General features: G+C 37.8%; 1 protein-coding gene across 1 annotated transcript in view; it reads right to left on the bottom strand.

Moving 5' to 3' along the window:
* The window catches only part of NLRP14 (NLR family pyrin domain containing 14), a 44291-nt gene that overhangs the window by 11971 nt on the left and 16127 nt on the right, over positions 1 to 16193 (bottom strand). The window contains 3 exon segments of the mRNA XM_060019675.1: positions 131 to 305; positions 2359 to 2417; positions 13807 to 13977. Of these exon segments, the coding sequence (XP_059875658.1) occupies positions 131 to 305; positions 2359 to 2417; positions 13807 to 13977 (405 nt within the window).

The raw sequence follows: 16193 nt of genomic DNA, 5'->3' as shown, positions 1-16193 counted from the left end.
GACCTTCTCCCTCCTCCTTCAACCCAAAGTTCATTTTCTCCCCAGCTAAGAATAAAGAATGTTAGTGAGACATAAATCTTTTTTTAGCCTCCATGTTATAGATAACTCCAAGTGTGAAAATACTAAATACCTGCCAACATCACAGAACCTGTAACCGATAGTAACAGGACGAAATCCCAAATCCTTTGATTTCAGATCCACTTGAGGTGTGGAACACGACTTGATGCCAGGAGCAACCCTCACTTGTGACAACCAAAATGTCCCCTTGGTGGCCACATCACCAACCAGAGTTGAGATCCACTGTTCTAAGAGGTGAGCATTGTCAAGAAAAATCATCCAAAACTTAAAAATAGGTAAAAGGGGCTTCCCTGGTGGCGCAGTGGTTGAAAGTCCGCCTACCGATGCAGGGGACACGGGTTTGTGCCCCGGTCCGGGAAGATCCCACATGCCGCGGAGCGGCTGGGCCCGTGAGCCATGGCCGCTGAGCCTGCGCGTCCGGAGCCTGTGCTCCGCGACGGGAGAGGCCACGGCGGTGAGAGGCCCGCGTACCGCAAAAAAAAAAAAAAAAAAAAAAAAATTGGCAAAAGGTATTACTGGTATTACTGAGTGTCCTTTCACTGTAGTTCTAGGCATTGTCTAGCAGGCCGGGGATTATCTTATTTTCTAGGGGTGTGTATCTTTATGTCAGATTAGTTAAACAAGGAGGCCAATAGACTGAGGTGGTTCTAATACCTTAGGGCCTACTAAACAAACCAAAACAGAAACCTATACATGCCTCAAGGTTAAGAAATCGAAACCTAAGGACAACCAATCACAGCCAACTGGGCTTTTCCAGATAAGGAAAATGCTTAAGCTTTAGCCAGTCAAATAATTTTCCAGTTTTGCGTCTGCCTCTTCTCTATAAAAGCCTTTCCCTTAGCTCCTGTCCGGTGGAGTGCTCCTAAACATTTCTGGTTTGGCACTGCCGTATTTAGTTTTTTCTTTAAATAAACTCTTAAAATTTTTGATTTGCCTCTGCTTATGTTTTTAACAGTTCTCTGACTCTCAATTCTATTGATCAGAAGATTCACAACTTTGTAAGGGTAAAGATTATCTTACAGAGACCTGATAGCAATGCAAATAATTCTTGTCCTCGATCAGTGCAAATTTCCTCTGTGATGGAAAAGATAATCCCAAAGTTTATCATTTACTGCCTTGTAGGACATTAATCAGTTTTGTATTTACCTTAGAATGTTATTCTAACTTTAAAAAAAAATGCCTTTCATTCTACAAACAAATGCTGGAGAGAGTGTGGAGAAAAGGGAACCCTCCTACACCGTTGGTGGGAATGTAAATTGGTACAGTCACTATGGAGAACAGAATGTAGGCTCCTTAAAAAACTAAAAATAGATTTACTATATGATCCTGCAATCCCACTCCTGGGCATATATCCAGAGAAACCTATACTTCAAAAAGATACTTGCACTCCAATGTTCAGTGCAGCACTATTCACAGTAGCCAAGACATGGAAGCAATCTAAATGTCCCTCAACAGATGAATAGATAAAGAAGATGTGGTACATATATACAATGGAATATTAGTCATAAAAAAAAGAATGAAATAATGCCATTTGCAGCAACATAGATGGACCTAGAGATTATCATATTAAGTGAAGTAAGTCAGACAAATATCATATGATATCACTTATATGTGGAATCTAAAAAAAATTGATACAAATGAACTTATTTACAAAATAGAAACAGACTCACAGGCTTCACAAACAAACTTATGGTTACCAAAGGGGAAAGGGGGAGGGGAGGGATAAAGTAGGAGGTTGGGATTAACATATATACACTACTGTATATAAAATAGATAATCAAAGAGGACCTACTGTAATAGCACAGGAGACTCTACTCAATACTCTATAATAACCTATATGGAAAAGAATCTGAAAAAGAATAGATATATGTATATTTATAACTGAATCACTTTGCTATATACCTGAAATTAACACAACATTGTAAATCAACTATACTCCAAAATAAAATTTAAAAATTTTTAAATGCTATTCATGATGGATATATAAACACTTGTTCGTCAAATGCTTTGTAAAGCTGCATCTCACTGGTTCCCTTACTAATGAATTGATAATATTCTTTGACAAGAGTTCATTTTGCATTTGTATAACCAAAGGGCCATGATTTAGAAAGAGCCATGATTTGAAATCCTCAAAAATTATTTAACTGCATCACTGGATCCACAATGGACGAATTAGAGTCTTTGGAAGACATTTTAAACTAAAGCAGGGGAATAAAAGAGATCTTTTCCCCTTGGTTGCTAAGCTGAAAGCATGTGAGCTCACAGCGGCCTGTGACATACCTCTACCACATTTACCCAATACCATAGCCTCAAAATATCTAAAGGAAACTTTTAAAGAACTATAAGAAAATAAACTTTTCCATCATATTAAAAGATTTAAAGAAAATGTTCTCAATAATTTATAGATTGAGCAACAAAAATTAGTACAAGATGATCTGAACTGCATAATTAAAAAGCTTGATTTAATGGATATATACACATGTGCACACACTCAGTCATGGGAAAATACATATTCTTTTCAAGCACACATAGAAAATTGATTATATACTAGGCCATGAATTATATCTTAACTAATTTCAAACAACATTTTCACATTATCTGAACTCTATTAGGTTAAAAACAATAACAAAAAGGTAACTTTAAAAATGGCTCTCATGCAACTCAATAGAAAGAAAACAAACAACCCAATCCAAAAATGGGCAGAAGACCTAAATAGACATTTCTCCAAAGAAGATATACAGATTGCCAACAAACACATGAAAGGATGCTCAACATCACTAATCATTAGAGAAATGCAAATCAAAACTACAATGAGGTATCACCTCATACCAGTCAGAATGGCCATCATCAAAAAATCTACAAACAATAGATGCTGGAGAGGGTGTGGAGAAAAGGGAACCCTCCTGCACTGTTGCTGGGAATATAAATTGATACAGCCACTATGGAGAACAATATGGAGGTTCCTTAAAAAACTAAAAATAGAACTACCATTCAACCCAGAAATCCCACTACTGGGCATATACCCTGAGAAAACCATAATTCAAAAAGAGTCATGTACCACAATGTTCAGTGCAGCACTATTTACAACAGCCAGGACATGGAAGCAATCTAAATGTCCATCAACCGATGGATGGATAAAGAAGATGGGGCACGTGTATACAATGGAATATTACTCAGCCATAAAAAGAAACGAATTTGAGTTATTTGTAGTGAGGTGGATGGACCTAGAGTCTGTCATACAGAGTGAAGTAAGTCAGAAAGAGAAAAATACCATATGCTAACACATATATATGGAATCTTAAAAAAAAAAAAAGGTCATGAAGAACCTAGGGGCAGGACAGGAATAAAGACACAGATGTAGAGAATGGACTTGAGGACACGGGGAGGGGGAACGGTAAGCTGGGACAAAGTGAGAGAATAACGTTGATGTATACTCACTACCAAATGTAAAATAGCTAGCTAGTGGGAAGCAGCTGCATAGCACAGGGAGATCAGCTCGGTGCTTTGTGACCACCTAGAGGGGTGGGATAAGGAGGGTGGGAGGGAGGGAGATGCAAGAGGGAGGAGATATGGGGAAATATGTATATGTATAGCTGATTCACTTTGTTATAAAGCAGAAACTAACACACCATTGTAAAGCAATTATACTCCAATAAAGATGTTAAAAAAATGCCTAAGTTTGGAAATGTACAAGCATACTTCTGTGTGACATGTGGGTCACAGAAAAAAAAAATTCATGTAAATCAAAATATTTGGACATGAATGCTAATTAAAATATTCCATATACTGGATGGACTTGGAGGGTATTATGCTTAGTGAAAAAAGTCAGAGAGAGAAAGACAGATACTGTATGATATCACTTATACATAAAATCTGAAAAATAAAACTAGTGAATATAACTAAAAAGAAAGAGACTCAAAGATACAGAGAACAGAGTAGTGGTTATCAGTGGGGAGAGACAGAAGAAGGGAGGGGCAATATAGGGGCAGGATATTAAGACGTACAAACTACTATGTATAAAATAAATAAGCTACAAGGATATATTGTACAACAGTATAGCCAATTATTTTATAACAACTATAAATGAAGTATAACCTTTAAAAATAGTGAATCACTATGTTGTACACTTGAAACTTATATAATGTTGTAAATCAACTGTACTTCAATAAACAAAAAAGACTCCATGGTCAAGCATGGAAATTCAGCTAAAATGTAAATAGAAGGGAATTTATATTCTTAATGCTTGTAATAAAAGAAAAGGTTGGAAGTCAATAAGAATCTAACTTGAGAAGTTATCAGGCTTCCCTGGTGGCGCAGTGGTTGAGAGTCTGCCTGCCGATGCAGGGGACACAGGTTCGTGCCCTGGTCCTGGAGATCCCACATGCCGCGGGAGAGGCCACAACAGTGAGAGACCCGCGTAACGCAAAAAAAAAAAAAAAAAAAAAGTTAGCATACTGACAAAAATTCAAAGATAACAGAAATGATAAAATAAGAATTTACAAAATAAATTTATAAAATGAAAACAGACAAAATGTAAAGAATCAACAAATCCAACATTTGTTTTGACCACCCTATTTGATTCTTTGACTATCCTATTTGACTCCTTAACTACACTATTTATTGATAAAATTGCAAACCATCCCTAACACAGAGCTCTGTTTAGGATGAGGGGAGTGGTTTGCCTGATGCACAAATTTGAGAAGATGCCAAAAAAATTCAGTAATCAAGATAAATAATATTTTAGGGAATATTTTTAAAATCAAAATTAGTGCAAAAATATCCATGATAACCAAATATTAAAAATTTAAATAAAGACAGTGTCTGACCCTGAACTTGCACAACCCTGAGAATAAGTGCCTCACTTGCCTCACCCTAATCCTGGTCATGGGTTACCTGATAGCAGTGATACCAGGCATGTTTTCAAAATGTAAGTGGCATTGCTTCTAGTATATTGTTAGCTCAGGGTAAACAGTCCTTATGTTATGGAAGTACCTGACCAAAAAGACTAAATTTTATTAAATGCCTTTTCAACATATAATATATTAAGGTGGTTATTTGGTCTTTCTCCATCAGTCAACTAATACGTGTCCTCTCTTGTACTTCTGTTATAAATCATAAGAATCATGGTATATTTTAACTGTTAGAATTAATTTTCAAATATATTTGATCTTTGCATATATATTCATAAGTGACATTCAATTGTAAATTTATCTTTGTAAGTTCTATTATTGAAGTTTTTCTAACCTTATAAAATGAAATGGAAAAGTTATCTTCCTCTGTAATGCTCTGAAATTTAGTTTAAAAAGCAAAAGAATTTTCCTTTATCTGAAAATTTGTTAGAAATCCCCTTGATAAGAAGCATGTATTGAGAATTCCCTGGGAGTCCAGTGGTTAGGACTTGGTGCTTTCACTGCCATGGGCCGGAGTTCAATCACTGGTCCAACCCTGGTCAGGGAACTAAGATCCCGCAAGCTGCTCACAAAATGAAGCATTTATCGGGCTTCCCTGGTGGCACAGTGGTTGAGAGTCCGCCTGCCGATGCAGGGGACATGGGTTCGTGCCCCATTCCGGGAAGATCCCACATGCCACAGAGTGGTTGGGCCCATGAGCCATGGCCGCTGAGCCTGCACGTCCGGAGCCTGTGCTCCACAACACGAGAGGCCACGACAGTGAGAGGCCTGCGTACTGGAAAAAAAAAAAAAAAAAAAAAAAAAAAAATATATATATATATATATATATATATATATATATATATATATATATATGGAGCAACATAAGTAGATTTTAGAAATATGGTATTGAGTGTTAAAAGGCAAGATATACAATAACCAAGACATGGAAACAACCTAAATGTCCATCGACAGAGGAATGGATAAAGAAGATGTAGTACATATATACAATGGAATATTATTCGGCCATAAAAAAGAATGAAATAATGCCATTTGCAGCAACGTGGCTGGACCAGAGATTATCATACTAAGTGAAGTAAGTCAGAAAGAGAAAGAAATACCATATGATATCACTTATATGTGGAATCTAAAATATGACACAAATGAACTTACCTACAAAAGAGAAACCGACTCACAGACATGGAGAACAGTCTTTGGTTGCCAAGGGGGAGGGGAAGTGGGGGACGGTTGGATTGGGAGTTTGGGACTAGCAGGTCCAAACTATTATATATAGAATGGATAAACAACAAGGTCCTAACTGTATAGCACAGGGAACTATATTCAATATACTATGATAAACCACAATGAAAAATAATATGAAAAAGAAATTTTTTTAATATATTTTTTTAAATGTCCTGTGTATTTTAAAGAAATTAAGGGAAAAAAAGGTAAGGTATATAAATGGCACCATGCCATTTATGCAAAAATTTCATACCTCTAAAAATAACATTGCATCTTTTATAAGGTACATATAGTTCTATGGCATATTTCAAACACATTAGGTAAGTTGCCTATAGGTGAGAAGGGGACATGGTTAATGGATATAAATTACCCAACTAATCAACCAACCAATAGTTGACAGAAGGCCCTTGCATAAACCATAGACAATATAATACCATGAACTGGATCCACGGAACAGAATAGAGCCCAGAAATAAACCCACACACCTACAGTCAATTAATCTTCGACAAAGGGGGCAAGAATATAAAATGAGAAAAAGATGGTCTTTTCAGCAAGTGGTGCTGGGAAAGTTGGACAGCTGTATGTAAATCAATGAAGTTAGAACATATCCTCACACCATGCACAAAGATAGACTCAAAATAGCTTAAAGACTTAAATATATAAAAGACATCATAAAACTCCTAGAAGAGATCATAGGCAAAACATTCTCTGACATAAATCGTACCAATGTTTTCTTAGGTCGATCTCCCAAGGCAATAGAAATAAAACCAAAAATAAACAAATGGGACCTAATCAAACTTACAAGCTCTTGCACAGCAAAGGAAACCATAAAAAAAAGAAAAGACAACCTATGGAATGGGAGAAAATATTTGCAAACGATGTGACCAACAAGGGCTTAATTTCAAAAATATACAAACAGCTCATACAACTCAACAACAAAAAAATAAACAACCCAGTCGAAAAATGGGCAGAAGACCTGAATAGACATCTGTCCAAAGAAGACATACAGATGGCCAATAGGCACATGAAAAGATGCTCATCATGGCTAATTATTAGAGAAATGCAAATCAAAACTACAGTGAGGTTCCACCTCTCACTAGTCAGAATGGCCATCATTAGAAACTCTACAAATAACAAATGCTGAAGAGAGTGTGGAGAAAAGGGAAGCCTCCTGTGCTGTTGGTTTGGGAGTGTAAATTGGTGAGCTACTATGAAAAACAGTAGAGAGGGTCCTCAGAAAACTAAAAATAGAATTACCATATGATCCAGCAATCCCACTCCTGGGCATATATCCAGACAAAACTATAATTCAAAAAGATACATGTACCCCTATGTTCATAGTAGCACTATTTACAATAGCCAAGACATGGAAGCAACCTAAATGTCCATCGACAGATGAATGGATAAAGAAGATGTGGTATATATACACAATGGAATACTACTCAGCCATAAAAGAGGATGAAATAATGCCATTTGAAGCAACACGGATGGACCTAGAGATTGTCATACTAAGTGAAGTAAGTCAGAAAGACGAGTACCATATGATATCACTTATATGCAGAATCTAAAATATGGCACAAATTAACCTATCTACAAAATAGAAAGAGACTCACAGACATAGAGAACAGACTTGTGGTTGCCAAGGGGGAGGGAGGCTGGGAGAGGGATGGACTGGGAGTTCTGGGTTAGTATATGCAAATTATTACATATAGAATGGATAAACAACAACGTCCTACTGTATAGCACAGGGAACTATATTCCGTATCCTGGGATAAATCATAATGGAAAAGAACACAAAAAGGAATGCATATATGTGTATAACTGAGTCACTTTGTTGTACTGCAGAAATTAATACAACACTGCAAATCAACTATATTTCAATAAAAAAATAAATTAAAAAATATATAAACTGATGAAGTATGTTAAACTCAACCTTTCGGACCTGATGATCCCCCCTACCAACTAATTTTAATTTTCACCTTCTGTTTATCTAGCCATTCAACATTTGAGTGCCTATATAAGTGCTGAGTATATAAACATATTTTTCAGTTACTGCCCACATGGAATACACATTAATGTGGTGGAGCAACAATATCACTAATTATGACACAAGGTACATAAATATCACACAAAATAAACCTTAGGGTTAAAAGCATTATAAGACATGAAAGGTTATCAAGAATTCATCAGGAAACATAATCATTTGCAGTCTCTAATAAAAGTCTCAAAATATAGAAAATAAAAACTAACAGAACTACAAAGTGAAATACACAAATCTGTAATTATAACAGATATTTTAATGTATTTTTCACAATAATCGAATTATCTGGGAAAAAATCACTAAAAATACCAGATGATTTGAGCAACAGAATTAACAATCTTAACTGATACAAAATACCGCAACCCACAACTCTTCATATTCTTTTTAAGCACACTTTGGAACACATATAAAAACTGGGCCATGAAATAAATGTCAACAAATTTTTTAAAATTGAAATCATGCATAGTATGTTCTCAAACTACAGTGCTAGAGATTAAATATAAAAAGATAATAAGAAACCCCTCTTATGTTTGAAAATTACGGAGTACACTTTAGAATAATCCATGGGTTGAAGAAAAAGTCATAAGGGAAGTTAACTATTTTAGACTCAAAATAAGAAAACACTACAGATAATATCAAAACTTGTCTGGTGAAGTTAATGCAGTGATTTGAAGGAAAATCATAACCTGAAGCCTGCTGGAAAAGAAGGAAATATGAAACATGACTAGCTATCTAAACACTAGAGATGATTTAGAAATTAAGCAGATTAATAATATAATAATACTAGACACTTGCCAGTAAGTTTTAAAATTCAGCTGAAATGGATAAAATCACAGGAATAATATCACTTACCAAAAATTACTCAGTAAGAGAAAACCTACATAAATATATAATTATTTAAAAATTGAGTGAGAAGTCAAAAAACTCTCCACAAAAAGGGAACTCCAGATCATATAGCTTCACCAGAAATTTCTACAAAGTTCAAAGAAGAAATAAATTCAGTCCTACACAACCATATGCTAAAACCACACCCGACTGGCTAAAATTTAAAAAATTGAGTCTGACAAAATTGACAAGAATAGAGTGCAACAGGAACTCTTACACACTGCCAGTGGTAGAATAAATTGGTACAATCCTTGGGGATTTTCCCCATGATATAACAATTCCACTCAATTATTTACCCTACATAAATGTGTACACATCTCGCAATTTATGTATTAAAATACTCAGAGCAGCACTAATCATTAAAGAAAAAAAATGAAAACAACCCGAAAGTCCACCAACAATGGAATGGTTCTATAGTAGAGGAGAACTAATAAACAGAAACCTCAATTAAGTAGAGTTGGGAGACCAGAAGAGGGAGCTCTCACACCCTGCAAAGATAGCAGAGCCCAACTGGAAGAAGGACTTTCCTGGCAAGGACTTAGCCAGTGAAAAGCCGTGGACTCTTAGTTTACTGTAGCGCTTCCAGCTTCCTTTTCCTCTCTATCAACGCATTCTCCTTTCCTTGCCATGTGGAGACTTGCACATGGCTCATTATGGTTACAGTCCCCAAATTACGATTCTCTGCTGATCCCCAATAAACCTATTTTTGCCAGAGAAATATCTGGCAGTCTATTTGTTTTAGGATAGCAATAGTTTATCATATGGTCATTCATTGGAATCTTTTACGGCAATAAAAATGAATGAGAACAGCCACGTGAAACAACCGGATGACTCCTACAATCATAACATTAAGCAAAAAGAAAATCATAACACAAAAGAATACATAAAGTATGATTCCCTGTCTATAAAGTTCAAAATCAAGCAAATTTCAAGTATAGAGTTTATGATTACATATATTATGGTTCACTGTAAAGGAAGACACATAAATTACTGCTATAAAAGTCAAGATGAGGTTTACTGCTTGAAGAGGAGAGAGGCTGTGATTTGGGAGGGATGATTGAGCGGAATTTAGTTTACTGGGAAAATTCAATTTCCTAATCTGAGTGTGATTATATACACGTTTGCTTTTTTAAAATATTAGTTTTATTTATTTTTCTGTATTTTACATTTTATAAAGAAAATGTTTAAAATATAATTTGGCAGAGCTTAAAAGTAACAGAAGAGAAAAATAAAAATTATAGAATGAAGGTCACATTAAAAGAAGCAAAAAGAAGTCACAACTGCTAAAAATACACTTAGGAATATGTAGGATGAGTTAGAAAAATCCAGCAAAAGAAGAATGAGTTTTAAAAGATTAAAGAAAATTATGGATAAGGAATACAGACAAAAGAGATCCAACATAAGCATGTTGAAAAAAATAAGACAAATAGATAAGCAGAATCTAAAGATAGGAAACGCTACAGAAAAAAGAGCACAATCTGCAGACTTAAATGGCATATGAGAAAAAATATTGATAAAGAAAATTCAACACAAGACTAATTATTGGGCCAAAGAAGAAATTCTAAGGACATTACAGGCCAAAAAAAATTCTTTTTAACCAGTAAGGATATTGAAGGGGAAGAATCAGCTGGTTTCAGACTTTTCTACAACAAGAGTCAATGCTAGCAGGGAATAGACTCTGCAGAACCCTGAGAGGATAACCAGAATATGATGAACACAACCAAGCGGCGATTCAAGTTCATAGAAAACTAAGACAATTTCAGATATGCAAAAAATCTCTGGACTGGCCCCTCAAAATTAAATCAAAAAGATTACTGACTGTACCTCCCTCACCAACTCCTGGTCTACATTCCTTAGTGGGGCAGTTTGGTCACTAAATGTGGCTATCCCCTGAAATGCCTCATCTCTTTTTGGCCACCTCCTGGGTAATGATTAGGATGAAAGGGATAGAAGGTTCTATAAAAAACTATTTTGAAGTTTCAGGATTGTATCCTGACCATTCCTCAGCATGATGCTTTTCTTTCCCTAACAGCAACTCCAGGCCACCCTGATTGGTACACCCTCCAGGTGGCAGGCCAGCCAAAAAGGGTCTTTGGGATTCAAACTTCATTCAGATCAGATGCCTGGATTCTCTTGTGTTTTTTTGTTTTTGTTTGTTTGTTTGTTTTGCAGTACGAGGGCCTCTCACTGTTGTGGCCTCTCCCATTGTGGAGCACAGGCTCCGGACGCACAGGCTCAGCGGCCGTGGCTCACGGGCCCAGCCGCTCCACGGCATGTGGGATCTTCCCGGACCAGGGCATGAACCGGTGTCCCCTGCATTGGCAGGCGGACTCCCAACCACTGCGCCACCAGGGAAGCCCCTGGATTCTCTTTTGGATTGACAAGGCTCTAGGTCATGAGGATAATGATCATTTGGTTGAGTACAATGCTGGACAACTCCCCCTACAAGCCAAGATGTGGAATATAACAGGTTTCTATAAATGTTGTAAAATTGCTTTTGTCCCTTTCCCACCTGAGTGCTCTGGACTGAAGGCCTCGGTGCCAGTGGCAGATGATTAGAGAAAAAGCGAAGTTATAGACACTGGGGTGGGACACACTGACTTCATGGCTGGGGGGAAGACTAGAAACACGAATACCTGGGGAAGGAGCACCTTAGAACCTGGGAGGTTCAGGGAGTGGGGAGAACAGCTAAGGCTCTCTTTTTCACCCTAGATCCAACACTACTGCCTGGCAAAATAATTATGTGGTCTGCTTGTGTCAAGCAGCAGCTGCGGCTGGCAACCTGACCCACCGTCCAGTTGTCATGCTGTCCACATGCTATGAGAATGGAAAATTTCACACAGACATGGCAGACCCTGAGATATTCTGTTGTGCTGAGGCCATCAATGGCAGACCCCAAATGTGGACCCCTCTCGTGTGTATAAACACAGTATGACTTTGCTTCAGTCTGACTGATACGAATTCATAAAGCTCTCTTGATGCTGGGAACAGCTGTGGGTTATGTCACATATGGCAAACAAAGCAGTTGTAACTACTCAGTGGCACTGCCCACCTGATATAACCAAATCAAGGTAATGGTGACCCAAATCAAATATAACAACAAACCCCACACTGGAGCGACCTGTGCACCTTCAGGTTATGTGTGTGCGTGTGGGGAAGTGTAGACCACTGAATGGCTCTTTAACGGGGAAGGGGTTGTTTTTGGCCCATCTTTGGCCTCCTCTATTTACTGCCAATGACACCAAGAGCAGCAGGTCATTCTAAATTCCCTTTCATGAGTTGTAATGGAAAACCAGACCCATTGTTCCTCCTGGTGTTACTCAGCTGCTAAGTCCAGGACCCTGGGGCATGGTTTAAACCAGTACTACAATTTGGCCTCATCCTGTGCTTGGAGTCCTGTTGATAGTAGCCTTAATTAAATGGCACATGAGACAAACTGAACAAATTTAGTCCCAGCTTCTGTTGGTCAGACTAATCAGAGTGGCCAGTGGAGTGGCATATCCACGTGAAAATTCACCAGAAGCGAAGACTGTATTGTGTCAGAAAAGTGTTGGATATTTTGGGGAGACATTCTTCCATGGGTATTTCACTCTCCCACATGTTGTACTGACAAAAATGCAAGGCCCTGACAATACTTTACCTGGCTGTTTCCTAGGATGTGTGTGCAGTGAGCAACCTTGAGGGATGAAGAAATGTCTCCCTCCAGGACAAAGGGCAGGCTTGCTCTCTGCTTGCTATAAAATGGTGAGTTCCCCAAACTCAGCGTTCCTCTCCTGGAATGCAACCCACTGCATGTGGAGGCATCCATCCAAGTCTTCCACATCAACCCTGTGGGACCTGGGGCACTCAGGAAACTGACACAAACATGCCCAATGCTTATGGGGCTATACTCTGAGGAATGAAGTCCTCTGTCTCTGATAGGATTCTACGTCTCCTGCCAGCATCCACTCAACAGTAATAGGCTAACTTATTAGGTTACAAGCAGAATAAAATTAAAATTCAGACCCCAAAGTTACATCAGAATTGTGAAAAATACATATATAAATTGACAATGGAAACATAGAAAAGCAGCACTTTCTTGGAAGAGCCAGGAAGACGTATCATAGTGTCTAGGCTTCCCACATGTAGAGCAAAATTCTTGACCCAGAGGTCAATAATTCATGCTGTATAAGTAAAAATGTACTAGCCAATATCAATCAGTTCAAGATTTAAAAAGAAAATAAAAATCTAAACAATACATCATTGAACATAAAAAGTACTCAGAACATAGGACGAGATTTTATTAGATTGCAAGCTCCTTGACACCACAGACAGCATTTTTCCAGATAGAAAATGATTAGTAAAACCTTTGATTTAATAAGAAAAAGTAATTCAAGGACAGATGGAATATCTAAGGATGACAGAACACGGAAGACCTAAATTAAGTGCTATTTACTTAATACATACCCTGTCCAAAGTACTAAGGGGGACACAAAGAAATGTGAAATATGGCTTCTATACTAATAACATGTAATATACTGATCCGTATATATGAAATTCAGATTCTCATTTCTGAGAATAACTTACCTTCTAGCCCCATTTATTTTTCATCATCTCTCCATATACTAAATTTCTTCTAGCTGTATAAGCCACCAAATAGGTATCATTTTCCTAATGGAAAACTGAACTCACCCAAGCCTCTGAATATTGCAGTTTGGATGTCTCAAAGCCTCAAACAGAATTCTTACTCCATCATCCTGCAGGTCATTGTTCCCAAGGTCCAGGCTCTTCAGGTTTGGGTTGTTCAAAATAGCAGAAGACAGATCCAGACAACATGCACTAATGAGAACCCAGCCCATCACTCTGTGAGAAACAAAAAAGAGAAGTGAGATCTTCAGCTGTGAGGTTTTATTAGTTTATTCCTAGGAGAGATGCCCAGGTATTTGAGCCTTCTCTCTGAGCCTTTTCTATCTATAACCTAGGGTGCACATAGGAAGGTCTAACACTACTAGTAAAAACAGATGAGATTTCTTAATGAGCAGGAAAAAAGCCAGCAGGTAAAACTGCCTTCTCTCACAAATAGGTTGTTTTGTAGTAAGCTTCCCAGATCAAGGGTATAAACACTTATTTCTATCAATACCAAAAAAAAAATGGATATAACTTTCCCAAGGAACTCACAGATCTCTGTGCCTTCAGTTGCTCATATATTTTTGAAATAAAAATGCTGCCCAGGAATCTAAAAGTCATATTTCTGAAGAAGAAAGAAGCTACATACAGAAAGGCATTTCCTTCAAGTCCTTTGTAGGGCATGCAAGAGCATCCACAACCTGGCCTTGTGTTCTCTTTCCATACTTTGTTCCCACCCTATTTTCCAACCATACCCATCCATTTTCCCCCCAAATATATCACATCTATCTGCATTCCCCCCTTCTTCTCTCTTCTTTCCTTCTGCTTAGAATATCTGCACATAACAAAATCCTCTTTATCTTTCAAGACTAAAGTAACTCAGTGTCTTCTGTCCCATTCCTTGCTCCTTCTGCCATATCCTTTTAACAACATACGGAATCTATATATAGTTGGCTTTATATTTATTTCCCTGCCATCTGTACTTTGTGAGTTACCTGAGGACAAGAGCATAACCTCAGAGATAACCTTTAGCCCCCTCAGCATCTAGCTCATATTTGTTGTAAATATTGCTTGAGAGAAGTGGCACCCTGAGAGGCTGTGAGAGTAGCTAAGGAAGTACAAATTGGTCTGTGTGTTTACAGCAATGCTAAGGAGGAAAAGCAGGCTAAGCAAACATCTTGTGTGCATAGGTCACTTAGAAATTATATCTCTGTCGCTGAAATGAAGGCACTGGATTTATTTTTTTAATCTATTTTTTTAAATACACAGCGTGATCTTTTATTTATTTATTTATTCGGCTGCTCCGGGTCTCAGCTGCGGCATGCGGAATCTTCCATCTTTATTGCAGCATGCAGGATCTTTAGTTGCAGCATGTGGGATCTTTAGCTGTGGCATGCAAACTCTTAGTTGCAGCATGCATGTGGGATCTAGTTCCCTGACCAGGGGTTGAACCCGGGCCCCCTGCACTGGGAGCGTGGAGCCCTAGCCACTGGACTACCAGGGAAGTCCCAAGGCACTGGATTTAATGATAAACACCATGAAGTAAAATGTCTTCTAGTTGAATAATAATCAAGGAAACCAGAGAATCACATTGTAACCCATATCATACATTTTCCCAGAGGAAGTACAGGTGCTTATTGGATCCAAGAGTTCGATCACCTTAGTGTTTACAGATGTGACAATCAACTATTAAACTCATTTGGAAATTTGGTTATCACGAGTCAGTCCAGTCAGGCCAAACACTTCTGGGTATACCACTGATCATCAGTTTATCGTTCTAGGAAAACAGTGTTGGGCTTAGACCCTTAATGACTCACCCAGGCTACTAGTCCCATGGGAGGCCCTAGTGGGAAAGTGAGATTTCTAAGCGACACTTCTATCTTGCTTCACTCGAGCCACAATATTTACCTAATGAAATATTAAACATCATGTAGCCATTAAAATAATCAGATAATTGTAAGTATTTAAATGTGTTTCTGAAATACTATCATGTGAAAAGGAAACCTCAAAGTCATGTCTACACAGTAATCACAATTACATATACACATATCATGCACATGTATGTCTACCCACTCCCGGAGCAGGGGAGAACATGATAGGAGTAAAAATGGTCGCTGTTTAAGAATGACTGGATGGTTGGATATTTTAAAAAATTTCATTCCCAGTTTCTTTCAAAGTTGACCTAATTATAAACCTGAGTTTAAGAAAGAAAAACTAGTAGAGCACAATTTCGGCTTCATGGATGTAAGGTAGAAGACACACAGTAGACTCCCTGGAGCACAACCAAGGAAAAAATGAAATGGCTACCGTTCTGCCTGATGTCTCTGGTCCTCCCTACCTGAGGGAATGAGGGAAGTTGACGTCATTACTGTAGTAATTGTTTTAGAAAAATCTGACGAATAGATTTCCCCAGCTTGTCTCACGCAGAATGGGAGAGAGGGAATCAGCTGTGT

This window comes from Delphinus delphis, chromosome 8, assembly GCF_949987515.2.
Source record: "Delphinus delphis chromosome 8, mDelDel1.2, whole genome shotgun sequence".
Taxonomy (NCBI): domain Eukaryota; kingdom Metazoa; phylum Chordata; class Mammalia; order Artiodactyla; family Delphinidae; genus Delphinus; species Delphinus delphis.
Note: the sequence above shows the minus strand (reverse complement) of the source record. Positions and strands in the feature narration are given on the sequence as shown.